Source organism: Egretta garzetta, unplaced genomic scaffold, assembly GCF_000687185.1.
Source record: "Egretta garzetta isolate BGI_Z169 unplaced genomic scaffold, ASM68718v1 scaffold97, whole genome shotgun sequence".
NCBI classification, from domain to species: domain Eukaryota; kingdom Metazoa; phylum Chordata; class Aves; order Pelecaniformes; family Ardeidae; genus Egretta; species Egretta garzetta.
Window position 1 is genome coordinate 404,611 of NW_009260135.1, and position 21,388 is coordinate 425,998.

The 21,388-nt window shown below is 38.8% G+C and overlaps 1 protein-coding gene across 1 annotated transcript in view; it reads left to right on the plus strand.

Moving 5' to 3' along the window:
* Window positions 1–21,388, plus strand: part of SLIT3 (slit guidance ligand 3) — a gene marked incomplete at its 5' end in the record, with an annotated part of 500,013 nt that overhangs the window by 388,454 nt on the left and 90,171 nt on the right. Inside the window, 5 exons of the mRNA XM_009641607.2 lie at window positions 2,637–2,780; window positions 8,196–8,359; window positions 10,534–10,666; window positions 20,052–20,120; window positions 21,150–21,221. Of these exons, the coding sequence (XP_009639902.1) occupies window positions 2,637–2,780; window positions 8,196–8,359; window positions 10,534–10,666; window positions 20,052–20,120; window positions 21,150–21,221 (582 nt within the window). The remainder of the gene's footprint in view (window positions 1–2,636; window positions 2,781–8,195; window positions 8,360–10,533; window positions 10,667–20,051; window positions 20,121–21,149; window positions 21,222–21,388) is intronic.

A 21,388-nucleotide genomic window follows, 5' to 3' on the forward strand; every position in this document is an offset into this window, starting at 1 on the left:
GGAGCCCGTGAACACGGGCATGGCTTTGGACTAGCCACAGCATGCTCTTTCTTGCCCACACCAAGTACCATAAAAATTATATGTGGGTATATTATTAATATATTATATTAAATAACACCTGCACCAGGTGTAGGAGCCTGTGAACACAGGCACGGCTTTGGACTAGCCACAGCATGCTCTTTCTTGCCGCGCAGTACCATAAAAATTATGTGTGGGTATATTATTAACGTGGCTGGGGAGACTGTGAAGGAGACATAGAGCACAAATGCATAAAAAATCAGTTTGGTTATTACTTTTGTGCTTAAACAACCTTTGTAATTTACTTCTGAGAACTAACACTTATACATAAACTCATAGTACCTAGCACTTATTTATTTTCCTGTTAAAAAGTTATATTGGAGGAAGGATCACAGACAAGAATTCAAGGTGGCGTCTAATCCACCCCATCCACCATCCTGAGAGGCAGTCAAGGACTAGGCTTCTGGTGACAGCAAAGACTCGTGCCAGACAATGTGTATGATCTGTATGTGAGAAATACCTCTCTTGCATAGTCTTCCCTGCTGTAGAAAGAAAGCACTTGCCTAGGTGGATGCTGTCAGGAAAACAACTCTCAGAATCAAAATGCAATTTAAAATCTGCAATTTATTCATTGACAGCAAATATTTCTTATATTGCAAAGTATCATGGTACACTCACTTCAGTCCTTACTCAAGTGTAAAAAGAAATCCAAGTTTCACTTCAAGGACTTTGGCTTGTAATCACGAATAAGGAACTTTTCTTTTGCTGTTCCTTTAACATTATTTTTCTGTGGTTACAGCCATCTGTTCTTTAATTTAATGTATGCATTTTACTAAGGGATTTGAAAATACCATCCATAGATACTAAATTAATTTTTATACTGTAAAGAAGCCTGTGGCAGTCCTCCTAAATAAAATTCAGCATTTTTAATAAAAAGATACTTAACATTCAAGCTATCCTGCTGACCTGACCTACATTTCTCCCTAGCTGATAAAGCAGTCTAAATATACACAGCATGATATGAGGATCTGTAAGTATAAGTTTCCTTTCAGAAAGGGCACACAGTGCATGCTGAGCCATGATATGAAACCAAAGGTTTGGGCTTGAGGGACATATTTTTCTATCCATTAATTGACTTACTTTGAGCATTAAAATTGAGGTGTTCTGCAAAGAGGTTATATTGGACAGGGTCATGGTCCAGTTTTTAAAAGACTGTATGTTTCCTGAAATGGAATAAATTGCTGTGCAAGATGTATTTGCATCCCAATTCTGTCATCCCATCTTGCAGTAGTACTGCCTGATAGGTTACATATAGAATTGAGAGAATGTTTCCTAGTGCCACTAAGCCACTAAGGGCCTTCCTTCTCTTACTCGCTACCCTATTCATTTTAGAGCTTGTGGTCTTGACCTGGCTTCCAGGCAGGTTATTACTCCACGTGTGACTCTGTGCCCTGTGACTCTTTTCTGACGTAATTCCACCCCAGTTGCAATACCGAAACTGTAGTGGCTGTGATGGTAACTGTACATAGAGAACAGTAATGCAAAAGCAAATGTAATGTCCAGGTCTTAAACACTGATTACACTATGAATTTCTTCCCAGGCTCTTGGTGTTTTTCCGGCATCTATTGAGGTAGTATCTAAATGTCAAACTGGCAGATACCAATCTGAGATTTAAATCCAGACTTCTAAGGGAGTCTGAATTTTCATTGTTCACTGCATGAATTTGATACCAAGGAATTAACCCTCCTGAATCTGGAGGATCAATTCACTAGAACAGCAGCATGAGCTGCATATATTTTGTGGATTTTTGGTATTATGCTTTAATTACTGAATATTTTTTCACCTAAGTAGGAATATCACAACTGTGTAGTAGTGTTTACAGACCCAGGTGTTGACTGGCATGCAGTGTAACAAATACACATGAGCCTTTTTTGCTATGGAGTGAAACAAGTTACTACAGTCTTTCAGATTAATTAGGCTTTATCGTTGAGTTCATTGTTACCATAACAACTCAGAGAGATGTATCTTCCAAAACACAGCACTGATTCATCTGGTACAAGCACTGAGCAAAGACCATTTTATAGGATGGCTACTACTCTCTGTTTTGTCAATTAATTATTATAATGAGGTTTCAGAGCTTGTGTTATATCTGGAAATCTTTCCTAAGGTATTCCTTGATTTCTGCTGAGGATGCTGCTTCCCTCCACACTTTTGCAGCGTGGATTATGAAAAGCAGCCATGATAGGAGTAGAAGTAATGCAGCTAGTATTGTTATTGTCACACACTCTGTCAGTCTTTCTCAACTGATTTCTGAAATACATTTTCACTTACTCTCAGCTATTTACTAAATTAAGACTTTAATGTTTATTTCAAGTTTGCCACTAGTCATAATTCTAATTGCACTTTCAGATGTGGAGCTCCCACCAGCCTCTAATGTTGTGTGAAAGAAATGCATTTTAAATTCATGAGACAATGTTTACATGAATCCAGCCCTCCTTTAGCTGTGTTAGAGTACAGTGCTTGCCAAAGCATTTGGTGATGCCCTAAAGAAAGGACCTCCTATCCTGAAATTATACCCCCTCCCAGCAGTTCCTAACTCCCTGTTTTAATCCTTGCAGGATGCTGAGGAGCAACTCTATCAGCTGTATAAACAATGACACCTTTGCTGGACTGAGCTCAGTGAGGCTTCTTTCTCTGTATGACAATCACATCAGCACTATCACCCCTGGAGCCTTCAGTACATTAGTCTCTTTGTCTACAATGTAAGTTATCTTTTTACAATACAAACATGTCATGATGTTGTTAGTCTGTGCTTGCCTTATAAGAAGACAATGCTTGAGTTTCAAAATCAAACTACTTATTGTTCATATATGGGAAACTTCACTTGGGGAAAGAAAACCCCATCCTAGTGAAATTGCAGCTTTGGAGGATTCAAGGTGTGATACAGAAAAACATTTGAATTGCTTCAGCTGGAATGGCTGAAAAAGCTTTGAGGTTGCCAGCCTCAGGCAGGATGACTGTATGTTTTGCCATGTCACAGCCTAGTGCAGTGCACAGCAGAAGCTCATGTGCAAAAATCTCTGCAGATTCAGAAGTGCATAGTTTATCATACACTTTAGCTCCCTGAAGCTGCTTTAGTTTCAGTAGAGCTTATTTTGCAAGAACAGCTTTCTTGGGTTTCAGTTAAATGCCAGAAGAAATCCACTAGCTAATGCTTAGATTTTCAGAAGAGCCTAAGAGGACAAAATATTCCAGTCCTACTGAACATGAATTTGAAAATCCCAACCTAAGGTTTTGTGATAAATCTCTTATATTTCTCAGTCCTTCTTTGAAGTATTTCCCTTGCTGCTTAAATAAGTTTACATGCTTTTTGTAGTGTGTCCATTTAAATAAAATACAGACTGATAAATATGGAACAAAAGTCTGCTCTTTGCTTCCCACTGTGAATGGGGACCCTGATGTTGCTGCTAATGGAAGTTGTCTGCTTAATTCCCTTCACACTGCCCTGAAAATACATCCTAATTGTCCAGTCAAAATAAACTATTGGTGCTACTGCATTTCAGGTTTTGAAAGTATTCTCCATCATGTTTGGGAGAAGAAATAAGTGCTTAATCTCAGCTGTTTTGTTGCTCATACTTTCATTTTGTTGTTATAACTTTTCACCAGCAAATCAGTTATCATTCTGGCATTAGCTCCATGCAGCATAAAGAACCCAGACTTTTCTTCCATTTACTTTCTGTAGTCCCAAAAGCCTTCTTGAAATTGATGGGCAAAGAGAGAAACACAACCAGATTATTTTTATTGCTTGTTTTCAAGTCACAGGTCAAAGTGATTGGTACTTGCTGAAAGCTTGTTCTCACTGTGCTGCAAGCAACACCTGCCCGCATCTTGCGCAATTGTCTCTCTGCGTCCTTCCGTGGATCCCTTAATAGCTGTGACTCTCTGAATCAGTCTATAAAGTCCTTACCTTGGTTGCATAAAAGCATCTTGGTCATGTTTTGTAAGGAGATAGCCCATTTTCTTCCTTTTTCAGCTGTGGATAGAGATTATTACAATTTCTAGCAACAGCACTTAAAGCTGCTGCTAATTAGAATGCATCGCTTTGGCACCGACTTATAATCATGTTGGTCATGGCAGGTTCCTAGCTGTACCTTGATGAAAAAAGTTTGTTCTTTGACACATTTTCACGCTGTGCTTGATCCACGGACAGGGGAAGGTGTGCTTTTGACTTCTTTAGACATTGGTTTAAGGCCATAGTGATACTTCATACATAAATGCAAAATTCAGATGTGTTCATTTCCTAGCAGTACTCCACTGTAGGTGGATATATTAGATGACAACACTACTGAAGATAGATAGTATGACTGCTTTTCCTGTTCAGCCCACACTTTGTGAGTTAATCGGGTATTGTAATGACTTATTTTTGCATTTATTAATGTGAGCCAGAAATTCCTACAAAGTTTAACATTTCCATTTTTATCTTGGCGTACATACAGCACTAAAAAATATTGCTCCTTTTGTTATTACTCTTTGTGAGTCAGCCTCATTGATATTATCAAAACACGAACAGCTCTGAAAATAATGCCCTGACTAATGGTTTTCAATAGAGGAAGAACATTTATTTTGTTAGTGGTAAAAAAATGGCAGTTTTTATTATTTATTACTAGTTAAACTATGTACTGTAGCACCCTAATTTGATGTGTGCTTACACTGCTGCATACAGAGAGTTCAGTCATGTCTTTCAGTCCTTATGCAGTCAGGTGGGCATGTTTGTAAGCAGAACTGGTTTTCCACGAATGAAACATGCCACTCTTCTAGTATAAATTTAACCTGAATTCCAGGATATATTTTCAACCAAATTTTGACAATATCCAGATGTGTTTCAGCATGTTTTTCTAATAGGTCACTAGAATCCATTTAAATAGTTAATATTCTATGGCTTCTTTGCAGTTTTTGAGGCACTTGTAGTAGGATATGCATATTTCATTCCTCAAGACTTCTGTTCCCCCTTGATTTTAAAAATATGTCTATGTCCTTAAGTAAACACTTACGAATTTAATGTTAGTACGGCATCTTTGCTAAAAGCTTGATTGCTTGGTTTCTGTTTGAGTGGTTAAATCACTATCTTATGTGTAGGAACTCTGATTACTAATTATGAATTCTTGTAACAATTTGTCTGCCCAACATTACTGTTTACGATTTCAGAACTCCACTTGAATAGCCAGATTCCAAAATAAAGCTTTTGCAAATAGTTGGCCTTTCCAGACATTCAATTGCTTTTCACGTGAAGTAGGGAATCTGTTGTCCCATGTGACGCTTTATAGAGAGCTTTGATCTTACATTTTTTCCAAAAGTTGCATCACAGTCTTGCCATGAAAAGAGCATGTATGTAGTAGGCACATGTATGACCATCATACTACAAGCAAAAAATCACCGCTCCGCAGTTGGACAAAGGACAAAATTTAAGTGTTGCTAAAGTGGCAGGAGGACAAGTGTAATGCATGACAAGATGAATTTGTCCCTTTTCCCCCAGAGTTATTTGAATTTTAAAACAGTATATCTGTTTATTCATTTTCTATGTAACAACTTTTTTCTTTCTTAGTTCCTAAGAAAAGCATAATCCAAATTCTAATCCAAGGGTTTAAATTTTAGGTCATGCTAACCTGTGTTTGCCAAGAAGAAAATGAGGGTTTGTGGATAGTTACTGCTGCTCAGCTGGTGAGCAATAACACATTAAACCAAAGCAACCTCTCCTCTGTAGAATAGGGATAATTACTATTTTGATGGGAGGATTTTGTAGATTTAATATTCAAATGTTTCTGAAAGGTTTTGATATGTCCCAGTAAGATGCTCTCTAGATGTGCAAAATGTTCCTTACATTCTGAGCTGCTGGTTTTCCAGAAACCTGATTATATACACCTGCTGTTTGTTTCCACTTGTGGATTATTTCATTCTAAGGATTTGTGTCACGGAAGTTGTTCAGTGAATATGATCTCACTCTCTTCCATCAGTGGAACAAATGGCCTTTGAAGCATTGGTTCACTTAGCGTTGGAGGTTTTAATACTTGGTTTAAGCGCACTGTTCATGCCAAAGTGTGCCAATATGGAAAATGTACAAGGCGTCCTGCATGTGGTCCCATTATGGATTGAAGAAAATGGAAAAAAATTCAGAAGGAAAGTCATTAGAGTAATGCTTTCAGTGCTTTTCTGCACATTCTGTCTGAAAGCTCCTATGTATCCTATTCATTTTCTTACCTTTATACAGCACGTTAGCCTTGCCTTTGAGTCCTAGTCAGCATGAAGTAGGTTGAGTATTTTTATTATTGAACATTATGCTGAGTTTTTTCCTCTCCCCAGTTCTCCCTCTGCACAATGTACCATAGTCTGTGCTAGATCCACATGTAATTACATGCCCAGAGCTCCAGGCTAGAGCAGTGATTGAAGTACGCTTTTTTACAACGCTGAGAGCAGCTGTAAATCATATTGTGGGTATATGATGTTGGCCTAGAACCTATATAATTTAGGAATTGGTTTGGGTTTGTTTTCTTGCTGCCACACCTCAACTGTGCCATATGTTTTTGTCTTCAGCACTGTTGTTTTCTGAAGGAATTGCTTGGCAGAAAACCTAATGTGATTTTCACTACATGTTTACGTTTGTAAAAGTATGTTGCAAGTGAAGACTTACAAGGTCTTCAGCTACTACACTTGCATTTTAAAAGCCTTTTTCTTTAGGGCCTTAAATTTTTTTTGTCTTTAAGATATGCTATGCTTTAGAGAAATTCATCACCTTTTTTTCTGTACTACCAAAATAATAATTCTCAGACATATTCACGTATGTTGTGAGAATTCCATCAGCATTAGTTTAGATACTTCATTTTCCATACATGGGGCTCTGACAGCTCATTTTTCTTTGATGAGGCAACATCAGACAGGCTATTGATTCTCCCTGTCTTTGTACATAAGATAGCCTTTTTTTTTTTAACAGGGATATCAACCTCTTTCCTTCATCTGAAGTTTAGTCATGAAAAAGCTTACACACAAATTACGCATAGGCATTTCAGTACAGGAATCCAGTAAAAAGCAGTCAGCACTAATTCTAGTTAGATTAGAAAGGTGTTTGCTTAAAATTACTGTCAACTTACAATCCTTCCATTCAAAAGATCACAACCTACTAAGAAATAGAAATGATCAATATCTTTTTCTATACAGACTATCTAGGTTACAGGTGCTCCACTGAGAGATTGCTGTACATCTATGTTTTCATGGCTTGACAACAGGATGGATAGGGCTTTCCTTTTTTAAACACTGCTAACCCAAGCGACGTTAAGAATCCACCCCTCTCAGGGTGGCTGTCAAATGGTTGCTTTGTGTACTGCACACCACAGTACCACAGCTAGGCTGCGACTGTATCTGAAAGATATTTGGGGAGCTGTAGCAGGATTTGTTGCATTCCTCATAAAGTTCACAAGGCAGTAGAGCAGATGCTTTTCACTCCAGACATACTGACCTTAGAAAGCTTTGTAAGAAGTGGCTCAAGCTGACAGTGCTGCTTAATATATGTGTGTGTGTAGATATGTACATAGAGAGTGCTATCCTTCAGTAGGGAACCCAAATTCAGGTTGCCAGCGGCTCCCACCTGGCACTGGTTTGTCTGCTCTGTAACATGGGTGAGTGGAAAGCATGAGCTTACTGGGCAAGGAACAGTGTGCTGAACCAGCTTGGCTATACACATAGGGAGTGATACACGCGGGTCCGTGCTAAGGGCTAGCACTGTGAAGCTTTTCCATAGCATTACCCAAAGCAATGACATTGAAGATCAGGCATACGTGGGTGCAGTGTGTGAGGTGAGTTTAGATTTGTGTGTGAGCTGTAGCTTGGGTTGAAATCCACCTTAAATACAGCCCTGGTAGTGATGTAAGTATGTCTAAATAATAGTTGTAGCTGTAAGAACTTTGGTTTATAAGCATATATATATATGCAGGTATATATATTTTAATTACAACCCTAGTCCTAGTGTAAAACCTTCATAGGATATCCGTGATATGTAGAACAGAGGAGGATCTCACAGAAACAGATGGCAGGAAAAAGCTTAGACTTGGAAGCCATCATCTTTCTGTAGTTATTTCAGTATTTCTGTATGTTCATGTTTGATGCAATTATGTCTTGTTCTGTTTCAGTAATTTGCTGGCTAACTCCTTTAATTGTAACTGCCATTTGGCCTGGCTGGGAAAATGGCTGAGGAAGAAGAGAATTGTCAGTGGAAATCCACGCTGCTTGAAACCCTTTTTCTTAAAGGATATTCCAATCCAAGATGTAGATGTTCAGGACTTCACCTGCGATGGTAAGAAAATCCAATTTGGTTTGGCATTTATGATAATGTTGGCATCTCTGTGAGGACCTCCCTTCCTATCAAACAATACTGCGTGATGAACAGTTTAGTGATGAGGAAGACAGCCACCTAGAGCTGATTGTTCCCTATCAGGAGTTTATTTTTATTCTTGATTTCCAGTTTCTGAATTTCTACTATCTACACCTAAATTTAAGAATGAATTTATTATAGGCAAATGCTCTGCTTTGTATAATCCCAGTATAATCCTGGCCCTTCCTCCCACATCCTTATTCATGCACGGAGTTAACACTCTGAAGCCAATGGGAATGGTGCTTGCTTGGAAAGTTTTAGTTTTGGATACTGTTCTGTTTCACCAATAACAGGTATGAATACAGGGAAATAAAAAACCTTAGATATTAATTGAATTGACTCAGTGATGCTTAATGCTTTGTCAGATCTGTATAAGTTTAAATAAAAAATATCCTGACATGTCTTTCATTCTCCAGGTAGTTCTTTGTCTTCTGATCAAGCAGATTTTAGAGAAAATAATGAGAAAAATTGACGGATGAACACACTGCTAACTTGACTTGTAGGCTGTGATTGCCTGTTAAGACCAGATATGCTGGAGCCGCAGTTAGTTGTACCTCTAAAGAGACCATAAGAGTATTAGAAGTTTCCTACTTAGAGTAGAAATTAATTCCTGTCCTAGTCAAGCAATCTGGCAGCAGGCCCAGTGCTTGGGCTCAGAGCTCAAGGGGCCCATGTTTAGTCATTAAAGAATAGTTTGCTGCTAGTTTGGGAGAAAAAAAAAAAAAACAAACTGGTCCACAAAATGCCATTCCACACTTGGGAGCTTTCGCTGTCATACAGTCACTCAGCCAGCTGTGGTGAGTGGAAGGTAGATGGTGGCAGGGTGTAAAACACAGAACATAGGCGAAAATCGAGTATGCTGAAGAAAAGTGCGCTCTCTGCAGGTTTGTGAAAGACTTTGAATTTTGTTTCCAGTCATTAAGCTCAGCTAGGGAGAAAAAGAAAAAAAAAAATCTTCCCTGCTCTTCTGTGGGCTGGTTGTGCTTCTCCGTCCCTCTGAATACAAATTATTCCCTACCCATACATTTATGGGTAATTCTCTTATCTTGTATCAGGACTTCCAGCCTTATTCTTTAATCTCAGTGCTCATGAGTACATCCAGCAGAGAAAAGAAAGAAACAGATCTGTCTCAGTTAGGTCTTGCATCAGTTTTTTAAAAAAAAGGTGGCGGCACATAGTGACAGCTGGCTGTGGCTCGTGGATTGCAGCGATGTATCTCCGTGCTGGTCAGCTCAGGCTGCCTGTACTCACACACAGTTGTGCGGTTCCTCTCACTGTCATCTAGAGAATGTGCCACTAAGTGTTTCCTTTCATGCACATTGTGATACTGTAGTATGCATTTGCCTTGTGTTTTGCAAAGCCTGTTGCTTTTGGGGAAAATCCATGCTTTAATGTTCTTAACTTCAAAGGGTTGGTTTCTTCTGCAGAAACCCTATTGTTCTTCAATTACAAGATTTAATCTGCTGTTTATGGACCTTTAAATCCATTTTTGGAGAACGTAGATATTTTTATGTGTGCACAGATGGATCGCCAGCAGTTGGAAGTATGCTGCTCAGCTTGTTGTTTGCCTGGTTATCCTTGTCAAAAACAATGAGGTTTTACAATTCAGATGATAAATGAAGTGCCAGGCTGACTTTAAAAAGTAAAAAATTAACATCTAAAAGCTGAATTTTAAAAAAGTCTTTCTAAAGCAGAGTAGATAGTGAGTATCATCTGTCTAGATGAATTTAAGGACAATGTTCTGGCCAAGTTCTCTGTCTCAGCTAGTAAGTACATTGGGGGCGAGGGGAGGATTTGGGATTCACATAATTGAATCTACTGTAACTTGCAAAATTACAGAGCAGTAGATACTCTTTAGAAAAAAATATTTATTTAAAAATATTGCTAGTCAGTTTCTGAACTAATGTTCATGTTGACTAAGTAACTTGTAGTGTAGGCAGGTTGATCCAAAGCATTGGATCTAGTTTAAAAGATTGTGATGGTTACCATGGATTCAGGGATGTCCCTCCTCGGTCCTTGTAGGCAGTTGTCTTCGAAGTGCATCACTCTGGGCTGTAAAGCTGACTTCCTAATATTCCCTTTCTCTCCCTCTGCAGGTAACGATGAAAGCAGCTGCTTGCTTTCACCTCCTTGCCCTTCCCAGTGTACCTGTGTGGACTCAGTGGTACGTTGCAGCAACAAAGGGCTGCGGATCTTACCCAAAGGAATTCCCAAAGACGTGACTGAGCTGTAAGTTACCTTTTATGTAGCTCCTTTCATGAGAGGTTCATGAAATTACATCATAGTAAAGCTTTGTGTGTCCTTGGGGGTTTTCCCTTTCACTTTAGTGGCTGGTGGTATGTGCTTTGGTGCTTTCCATGTGTTTTGACTGTTATTTTTATACATATTTATCCCTTGACTGAATACATTGCTCCATAATGGGAACAGAGTTTATCTATCCTTGTACCCATTAATTAAAAAAGGGAACAAATGCATATATTGGTATCAAATAATCCTGTAGTGCTTCTGAGCAGCCTAAGCTCACAACAGGCAGTTTGAAAGGATGATGAAAATATGTTCCTGACTTACGCAGCTGTGAGCTAATTATCCTCTGCAGAGATTAAAAAAAAAAAAAAAAAAGAAAAAGAAAGCAAGCCAGTGGTGGAAACAAACAATGAATTCTTTTCTCCAAACCTCATGAAATGGCTAAAATAACAGATAATTAGATTAAATTCTAAAGTAAATTCATCCTAGTTAAGAACCACCTTTCTAGACGTCTTTTCATCTACCCCTTGCTATGACTTTGTACTGGATTTTGGGTCTTTCCATGGAAATAAAACACACTGCTGGAACTGCTTGGCTTAAACAGTTGGCAACAGAAATACTGAGTTTTTCCCCTCTACGTCCTTATTCTCAAATCTATCCCAGGTGAGTTGTTACTGCAACTTGTTACAATCTCATCAACATTTCTATGTGAAATTGGTTGAGTTAGTTGGTATGATCAGTGAATTTTTTAATGAATTAAAATCTCATTCTGCTAATTTTTAGTATCAAGTACTATTTTTACTATTTAGTAACAAGGCAGCTGATGAATGAGGTACACATCTTTTTACTCCCTTCAGAGTGGGGGCATGGGGTTTGCAGTGTTTTTACCAGTGTTGTAATCAAATGCAAGACTTTGCTGAATGAGGAGTGTACAGAAAGCGTATGTGGTAACTCAATTAACATGGAAATTTTGCATTAATTAATACATCTTTGGAACACTGTTAACCAGGGCATGGTTAATACTGGTTTGAATTAAAAGCCAGTCCTGGCCTGTATTCCCTCATATATTGCCATCAGCGATAAAAAGTCTGCAAGGTGGTTTCTGCTCTGTTCTTGTTCAGGTTTCATTGCATTCAAATGTGACTTGCCAACAATAAGATATCACAGATGTTACTTTGATTTCCACTGCCACACTGAGGAATTTTTATGTTTAAATTTTGCATATTGAGTTTTACTGATACTATCTGATACACTGATGACATAACTTTCACAAAAAGAGTGAAATTAATCTCACATTCTTGAAAACTGCTATATTTCTTAAGCTATTTCTTGGCAAATGAGGCAATAGCCTGGAACTGAGCAGTTTGAGTTCATAGGAGTTTACGTGACTGTCGTCTTCAGTAGGAGCCTCTTGGCTGTGCAAGCCTCTAGTTTGGCTTTCTGCTTTCAATCCAGAAATGTGTCAGCAGAACACAGTCAGCCATGGACTGGCTGGCTCTGAATATTTCATATTCTACAAATATAACCTTGAATCTGTCCCAGCTGTCTCAAAATTCAGTCCTGATCTCACTCTCCTCTCAACCAACATAAACTGAGCTCCTTCTTTGTATTTATAGCAAAAGATGAGCTGCAGGTACTGAAGGTAAAAATTTCATGGGTTTGTGGAAACTGTGACAAGAATGAAATAAATAAATAAATAAATAATCAATCTTACTTGCCTTCCTTCTGCTTCCAGATTGAGATAAAGATGTTGCCCATAATCTAGAAGGGACTACATCATCTAGGTTCCAAGCTGTTCGTACAAACTTATTTATTGGTCTTGTGTTTGAGAATTGTCATCGCTGCTATGGTAAACAGGACCTCCGGTGGAACCCCACCTCTTGCCCTATTTGCAGGACAGCTAAAACTTACCAGAGAGAACCCAATAGCTTTCTGGGCGCAGAGTGAGAGAGATTTATGTTGTTCAGTTTCCACTCCACACACCAAAATACCCCCATCTCCCTAGGGTAGTCCTAGATCCCTTGAACTGTGTCCTAAGGCTGAAGTAGCTTCTTAAAGCTGTTTTGTTTCTGTGGTAGCACTGGATTATCTGTTTAGTGCTTGAACCCTGAAAGCTCATACGTTACCTGCTGCAGAAGGTATCATGGCCTTTGCATGGCTAGAGAGAGCCACAGCAGTCTCCAGGGCAGGGATGCCTTCACCTTTCTCACTGGTACAGCAGTCACAGGTATTCAGATTACAAACCCTTCCACCGTGTTACTGCAATCCACGCTGCCATTCTCCCCTTCCACGCTCTCATGTCAGAGAGCTCTGGGCAGTGCGCTGGGCTCTCCATCCTCCCACCAGGCACTCACACAAACCCATGGTCTCTAAGGAGAGAGGTCATGCTGAGAGGAGAAGGGTGTAAAGAGCCTGTCAGCCTGCAGCTCCCTCCTTGTGGGAGGCCTGAGTAGTGATATGATGCAGGGGAGCATTTCAGAGGAATTTTTATGAATGCACCAGGCTGACATTTATAAACTTCCATTATTGATATATTTATTTACAAGGCACACTAGCTGCAGTGCTTTTTATTAAACTGTTTTTATACAACATGGTTTAAGAAAAAGAACTGCTATGTATGTAGATAAACCAGTCTGTTAGGGCTGAATATAGCCCTCTCAGAATTTCTTTTAAATCCTTTTAGAGGTCTTAAAATAGTCTTAAAACGGGAATTCTTTCATTGTAGCATGTGTTAAATAGCAGTGTGCAAAAATGAATATACCTCTTGCACAGGCACATAGGGAAAATGTTACCTTTGCTGGGTCACATTTCACTGTACCTAAGCTCAGCAGAAAAGATCACCAGCAATGTTTTATTACATGGTGGACTGGAGAAACAGTCTCGCTCCTTCCAACTTTCTTCCCGAGTTTCTGTTTTGGATGTGTATATAGACAAAACATGTGAAAACCATTATCTCCTTCATATTTAGAGCTTGGAATGACAGGAGACATCCCTGTGTTTGGTTTGTACCACCCTTGGGAGGAGGGATTACCTTGGCAGGGAAGGCTTCCATCTAGAATAGAGTTGAAAAAATCACTACATTTACTGGCTTTTTAGAGGGATGATGATGCAAGAAATTTCTGTTTCCCGGCGATTCCTTCACAAAACCCCGTTATCATGGGCAAGCCTTCTTTCAGCTTCCTGGGAATAGGGAAATACTATGTTGTTTCTTGCAAATTCCTTTGCTCTCTATTTACGTACTGACGACATTTTTTCCCACTGTTTGCTTGCTCTGAAGAGAAGCCTTGGTTTTTTTGAACACACTCAGTTTTCTGATCCAGATGTTCAGAAGTAAGATGTTCATGCAATAAGCTAGTTTGGAACTTAGCCTCGCTGCTGCTTAGTGTTTTCAGCTTTCCTTTTCTTCTTTTTTTTTTTTTTTTCCCCAAATCCGTTTGAACTAAGTTTCCCATGCTCTTTTTCCTTTTACATATTACCTCAGTGTGTGAACACTAGGTTTTTTCTTTTTTTAACAAAGGTATAGTCTATTTCTAATAAAGTCTTATCTGACAGCATCCAGCTGCTTTTACGGACCTACAGCAAATAATATTTTGCACTTGGGAAAAACATCAGAGGCAATTATGTGGACGGCATGTGCATAAGCTGTAACATAATAAGCATGGTGTATTTTAGAATAAATATGTACTAATCATGTCATCTCTAGACTCCAAATGTTGTCATGACACTGAGCTATATGACAGCACTGATGGGATTGTTAGGAAAACCTGCATCCATACATCATTGTTAGTAATTATTTTTCTTTCCATTTATATTAACACATATTGATATTTGCATTACTGTTGCCATTTCTCTTTCTCTCCTCACAAAACTTCTGCCTCCCATTTGTGTTTTTTGCTCTGTGTGTTGGGTTCATTGAAGCCTGTAAGCTTGTTCAGGACTTGGCCCAACAGTTTTCACAAGTAGCTGGCCTGCTTACTAGCAGAGGGATCCCGTTGTACTGTCTTTTAGCTCTTTATTCCCCACCCCTACTTTGCTGCCTGTTGCTGCCTTGGCCTTAGCATGGCACCTTTATTCAACCATGTCTCCAGTTGCCAAGACAATTTTGACAATTTCCTCCCATACATTTGCTGCCATATCTACTTGGATGTATTTACCACCAGTCTCAACCCTCCTTTCCATCTTCCAAGGCACTTGAGATTTCTCTTGAGTTGTGACTAAAAATAGTGGCTCATACCTGGGCCATGCAAATTGTTGCAATAAATATGCTCTAAGCAGTTAGTTATGATACATGAAGAATATTGTAACAATTTAGTGCCATTTTTCAGTATGCCTATATTGCTGTTGATCAAAGGGATAACTCTGAAGTGAGATGTCTGATGAAAATCATCTGCTTGAGAATGCAAATGCTTTTGCTTGGCTGGCAATCTGCACTGTTTTATACACTGGCCCTTAACACGGACTTCAGTGAATTTTCGTTTGATAAGAAAGGAGAGAAGCAATTTAGATCAAAGCTTAGGCTTACATGGTCCTGTGTCATACAAGGAGGTTTTACAGCCTACTTAATTCACTGCGGAGGAGAACTCTCCCTTTGAGAGGATGGATAGCTCTGTAGAGGATATTTCGGTTACAGCTGAAATAGAGGACTTAAATCTGCACTTAAAATCTGATAGTTGAGAAAAAGTAAATATTGTCAATACTACCAAATAATGTACTCAGTGACTGATGAAGTTTGAGTACATATTGGAAAGGTGACTTAGCACTAATAGAGATAACTTTAAATTTAGGGCCTTCACTTTTCTCTCAAACACAATCATGTTACTGTGTGGCAAACCTGTAGGTTGTGGTCTGACATACAAATGCAGCAAAATCCAAATTAGCCAAAACTTAAGAAAGTTCAAGATCCAGATTTGTACCTAGATCCATACTTGAATTTTGTTTCTACTCAAGAAACTGTAGTTGAAACTCTTAAAATTCATGCCTTGCGGATATGTTTCATCTTTCACAGTCCAATTCTCTTCTAGACCACCGTTTTTAGGAAATGAAACTTGCTGCAAAAATTTACGATATTGGATATCTGCATTAAAAAGTTTGGACTATAACTTAATTTTAGAGCTGCGTAAAATTGACAAGTATCATCTTTTTTGTAATGTAACATTCTATATGAAATATTTAAAGAAATTAAAGGAAAGGCTTTGTGCCTTTTCAATTACTGCTTCAGAACTGATTTCTCTCTCCAGTTTCTTCTCTTAGCACAGGTTGCCACTGTGAATTTGACTTTATGGCTGAAGAGACATTTCAGTACAAAAAAGGGTCCAAGTGATTCAAATCATTACATGATGCTTTGGCACCTTGTGCTGGTTATATCACTTCCAATCCAAGTGGTTTCAGTATAAAAATAGACAAGCTGGAAAAAGAACAGCTGCCATCTTTTATGCATAGTTTTAAATTTTTGATACATGATGTTAGTGCATGTGGAAGGTGCTGGATGAGCCCTGGGGCTGCTGCAGGCACTGGGCTCTAAGAGCTGGTGTGGTTGGTGCATACATGGAGCGAGGCATGGCCATGCCCTGCAGCGCCAGCCATCCTGGCCAAAGAGTTACCTGTCTCCAGAACTCGGTCACATTTTAGAAGATGACTTTCCTGGTAGGTCGTTGGTGCCATTTATGAGAACATGAACACATGTTTTGGGGATTTTTCAATTTTGGCTCTGGTGATTGCTTGTTGATTACAAATCATTGAGACTTCAGGATTCCCAGCAGCATTCACAGGATAAAAAACAATTTCCAATCTAATATATTAAACTACAGAGTCTAGAGACTTTAGGAAGCAAATGAGGTTGGTTTGGATACTAGTCAGTATGTCTGTATTAAGGCAGCTGACACCTACTCTTGACACTGTCTGTGCATTAATAACTTGACTCTGAGCATAAAATTAGACATATATTTTTTCATTCATGACAGACTTTCTTTGCATACCAGATGCCATGTACATCACCTTACTTTGGCTAAGGATTGAAAAGAATTAAAAATATGATCTTCCCTGCACATCGTTCTGTTATGGTTTGGTTTGTTTGGGAAGGGGTCTGTAGCTTCATCCATGTTTTTTTATTTATATACATATCTATGTATACATAAATACGCAGAATTTTGTAACTGGGCTCTGCCCCTTCACCTTCAGGAATAATTGTTATTCGTTATGTCCAGCTTCCAGCCCTTTTGCATCCCCCATACATCATATTCAGCCCAACAAGGTGCAGAGCTGCTGCCCCCGCATCCCCTTTCTGTGCTGGTGGAGGCCTGACCCATGGTGGGCAACACTCTGCAGCAGTTGGTTTCTTCAAATGTTGCATCTCAGATCCTCCTGATTCTTGGCATGCTTGTATGCCCTAAAAGCTCTGGTTATTTCAAATTCATTGCACTTAAATGTGCTTTCAAAATGAATGCCTTTCACTTAGAAAATATTGCCATTATTTGTATAACGTAGTGAAAGAATTAACAGTGGTGAATTGTTCTTATGCGTGCATGAAAAATATATAATCAGTAATTTTTCAGTATAAAATTGTGTTTGTTCAGAAATTATACCACTGGTATAAGCATTGCAGCTTTCTGCTAGCACATTTATATAACCATCAAATTGCATGCAGTACAAACCCAAAGCTATTCAAAGCAGATCTTCTGTAGGAGTTCATCTCCAGGGGTCTGCATGTCTATGTTCGTCTGAATAATGAAGCACTGGATTAAAATGTGCACCCTCGACTTTTGATTGCACCAGAAAGCAAGACGGGGGGAAACCTTGGCCGGCCATTGTATGTTGTTCAAATTGCAGGCTGTTTTATATTTGGATCAACAAGAGAATATCCTGAAAACCTATTTCTGAAGATTTCAACACATGGCAAGAGTTGAGTCTCCTTTCCTAAAGGAAAATCATATATAGCTTCCAAATACATAATGCATGACCTGCTTTTGATTTCCTTTGGAAATCCTTTGGATTTTGCATTTGGAATAAAGACTGGAAGCTTAACCCACCTTTACGCACGGGTTTAAGATTTGTGACTTTCTGGGATGAAAGAGAAGGCGCAGACTCCCGGCGGCTTGCTGCTTCCATAGAAGACCAGGGCTGGGGAAATGAGACATGATTTGCCCTGTTTAAATAGTAACATATGTGATTGAATTCTGAGGATCTTCTACATACAATTTATGGTGTGAATTCTCCAAGGAACTCCATTTTCAAAATAATTTATACCAAATTTAGTCAAATTGAAGCAAGTGACTTTACACTTGCTGAATATGAATATCCCTGGGAGGTGTAAATGTGGCGTAACTAACCCGTACTCGGGTTTGTGATAATCTGTGTCAGCAGAGCAGCTGTCAGTACTTTGCAAGGCCTAACTGTTTACTGGGCAATGCTGTCACTCCATGCTTGTGATCTTTGTGAATGGAGAGATTAATTTGTTCAACGGGTTTTTTTCATTAAGGAAGAATTTTGCTTTTGGTTAAAAATTCAAAAGCCTGGAGTCCCACTTGTCCAGCTTAATCCTAGCAGGAGCTGGGTGAGCTCCACCACGTGCTCTAAGGTAACCCTGCCTTGATGGGATCCTGTGTGCAGGCAGAATGGATAACAGTGAGGCTGGGGTAATTTAGTTGGAGAGTGGTTTAGTCAAAAAGAGAGCTGAAGCAGCAGAAAATGGGACACAATGTTTAAAATGTATTATGTAAGAAAGTCTGTTAGTGTTTATAGATTTTTATTTTTAAATGATGTAAAAATAAAGTTTGTGGGAAATTTTTCTTGGATTTAGTTTACACAAATCTCTCTGTGTTGTTACAGTTAATGTAGAGAGGGAACATATAGCACAGTAATAATCTATTATTATTGTTTGCTATAGTAAATGCAGAATAAGGAGGTCTGTTGCCAAAGAAAAGGAAATTTTATGTGTGGGATAAAAATTCTTAACATGATTATTGGATTATATTTTCAGCAGTAGAGGCAGCACATTATGTGTTCTGGTGTCTGTGGGCTGCATTTCCTGGCTACACTTGATTATCTTTCAAAACATACCACATCAATTGCATTGCCCCATGTCTACCTTAGGAAAAATCCCCCAAAATATCTTGTAAGGAAGGAAACTATCCCTTCACCTTTTATCCTCACCTGTGGAGGGAGAAATGCATTCCTCCTACATGGTACTTTCTGAGAAAGTTGGATTTGGTTCCCGGGTAGATACGCTTCTGGAAGATGTCTGGAGACTCACCTTGACAGTGTCATAGCACCACAGTGGGCAATTTCCATTGGAGCCTTAGTACCTTGATATCTTCCAGGGATGCAGTTTCACCCAAAAGCCAAGGTTAAAGAGAAAAGATCCAGCTCTGTCTCTCCTAATTTGGAATAAACAGCAAAAGTCCCGCATCCCATTGCTACCACAGGTCAGCTGTGGAGTCTTGAGTTCCCATGCCCTCTTCTGGGCAAACTTTTGGAAAGTATTATGTTTGTTCAGGGTTTTTGCCTTGGTTATGGAATGTTCATATTTCTTCAGTGGAGAAAAACTGCAAAATACAGGCACTATATTCCAGGAAAATAAGGACATAAGATTATCCCACAAGGCTTTAGCCCTACTGTGCATGTGTCTTTTCAAAGACACACATTCAGTGGTGTCTCAACCAGATTCCACCCTGGAAATGCAAGCTATTTTATTAAATACACTTAGTGCTTGTAGGAGGAGCATGTATTCAACGAGAACTTGGTCTTTGGTCTTCAGTTTGTATCAAGTTTTCCTCCTGTACCACTATCCTTTGAAAAGGAAGGGTAAGGAGGGTGTATGTGCCATAGTAGGAATTGCTGTGGTGGATGTGGCATCAAACTGATGGGTGTTTGTGTTGACACTGGAATAAGTGAGATGTTCTGCAATGCAGAGACCTGGCAGAGCAGCTCCTGTTCCAGTTCTGGCTGTACAAGGGACGTACACGGGACAAAAACTTTCCTAACAGGGTCAGTCAGCACTCAGCGTTCTTACAGAAACTTGTTAAAGGTAACTTTACGTTCAGGACACAAGCCATACAATTTTTCTCCCCTTCTTCAGCTGTCGTAGAAGAACCAAATGTTCATTTCTGTTTGCTGTAGACCAGAGATCCTTTATTTGCTTCCAAGTCTTAAAAAAAAAAAAAATTAAATAAAAAAAAAAATCAATAAGCTACCGTCATGCTTTGCATGTCAGATAATTCACGTATGAAGGAGAAACTGTTACAGTTTCAAAGCAATAAATCAAAGATAATTTCCTCAGTGACTGACTTTATATTTTCCTCGTTCATGGTGCAGATTGAGTGACAGCAGTTCTTGTTAACATGTTTGTGTAATTGTCAAATCTCACCTTTTTCAGATACCTGGAAGGAAACCATCTGACTGCTGTGCCGAAGGGGCTCTCCACCTTCAAACACCTGACACTGATGTAAGAAACACATGGTTTCAATGTCGAGAAAATGACATGACTCTTTCTGCACTATGTTGTAGGTGGAACATTAATAATTAGTATTTGGGGGGGTTGGAAATGCACAAACCCCCAAAACCTTCTGTAATTTGAATTTGGAAAGAATTTAATGGTGGACACGGCTGCCAGTAAGTGTTCATAAAGAGCGGAGAAAAGAGTGAGGTGACTAAGAGCACCGGAGACCCTTCCTCTGCAGGAGCTTCCAGCCTCTGCGAGGGAGCTAAGCTCTCCTGCAGGCTGCCACAGCTTCTACTTGGCAGATTTATCTGTGCAAAGCTGTAAAGGTCATTAACAGAGGAGACAGCATTAATTTGTTCTAGGTGAGGCAGTATTTATAATGCTAAGGCAATGAAAATTTGCATAGCTGTTTCTGCTATGAACAGTCATACAGATAGAGACACAACTAGACCTTTTTCAGTAAATTGCTCTCTGAAATACACAGGAGTGAAATTTCTTGGCTGAACTATTTATAAGAAATTTTTGACTGCTGTTTGAATCAGCTGTAGATACTGAAGTCAAATGGGCAGAACAAATTTCGACAAAAACAACATGTAGGGGAAAACTGGAATCCTTTCTTTTAAAAGTGTTTTATTTGGAAACATCTCTTGTTATGTTTTTCAAGGGAGAACAAAACCAAAATGTTCTGTTTGAGCCTAAAAGTCTTTTTTTTAAATGAAAAATGAAATTTTGTTCTAGTAGCTGTCAATGTGAAGAACATATGGAAATTATATGCCTGTAATAAATTGCAAAGCGTGTTCGTACAATAAATACTCACCCACACTTGTATCATCTGTTAATTTATCCTTCTTCAAAAATTTTGCTTTATTCACTAACTTTTTTTTGAATGTTATGTGCTGGAAATATGCCTTAATATTTGTGAGTCTGAAGCTTTTTAGGGGAGTCTGACATGCTTTTTAGATATGTAATCTTTAAAAAAGACTGATTTCTCAATTCATACATATAAATGATATTTTTTGTGTGTTTCTTCAGTGATTTGAGCAACAACAGCATAAGTGTATTGGCAAATTACACCTTCAGCAACATGACTCAGTTATCAACACTGTAAGTAGTCCAAAGTTTTGATAACAGTTTTAATTGCTTTTCAGACACCATCTTAGGTGTTGAACAATTAGTATATATCTTGTTACTTAAGCATGTTGCTTTCCATGCTTTTTTGTGGTGAATTAGTAGTGAATTAATCAAAGAAAATGCAATGTTGTGATTCTGTT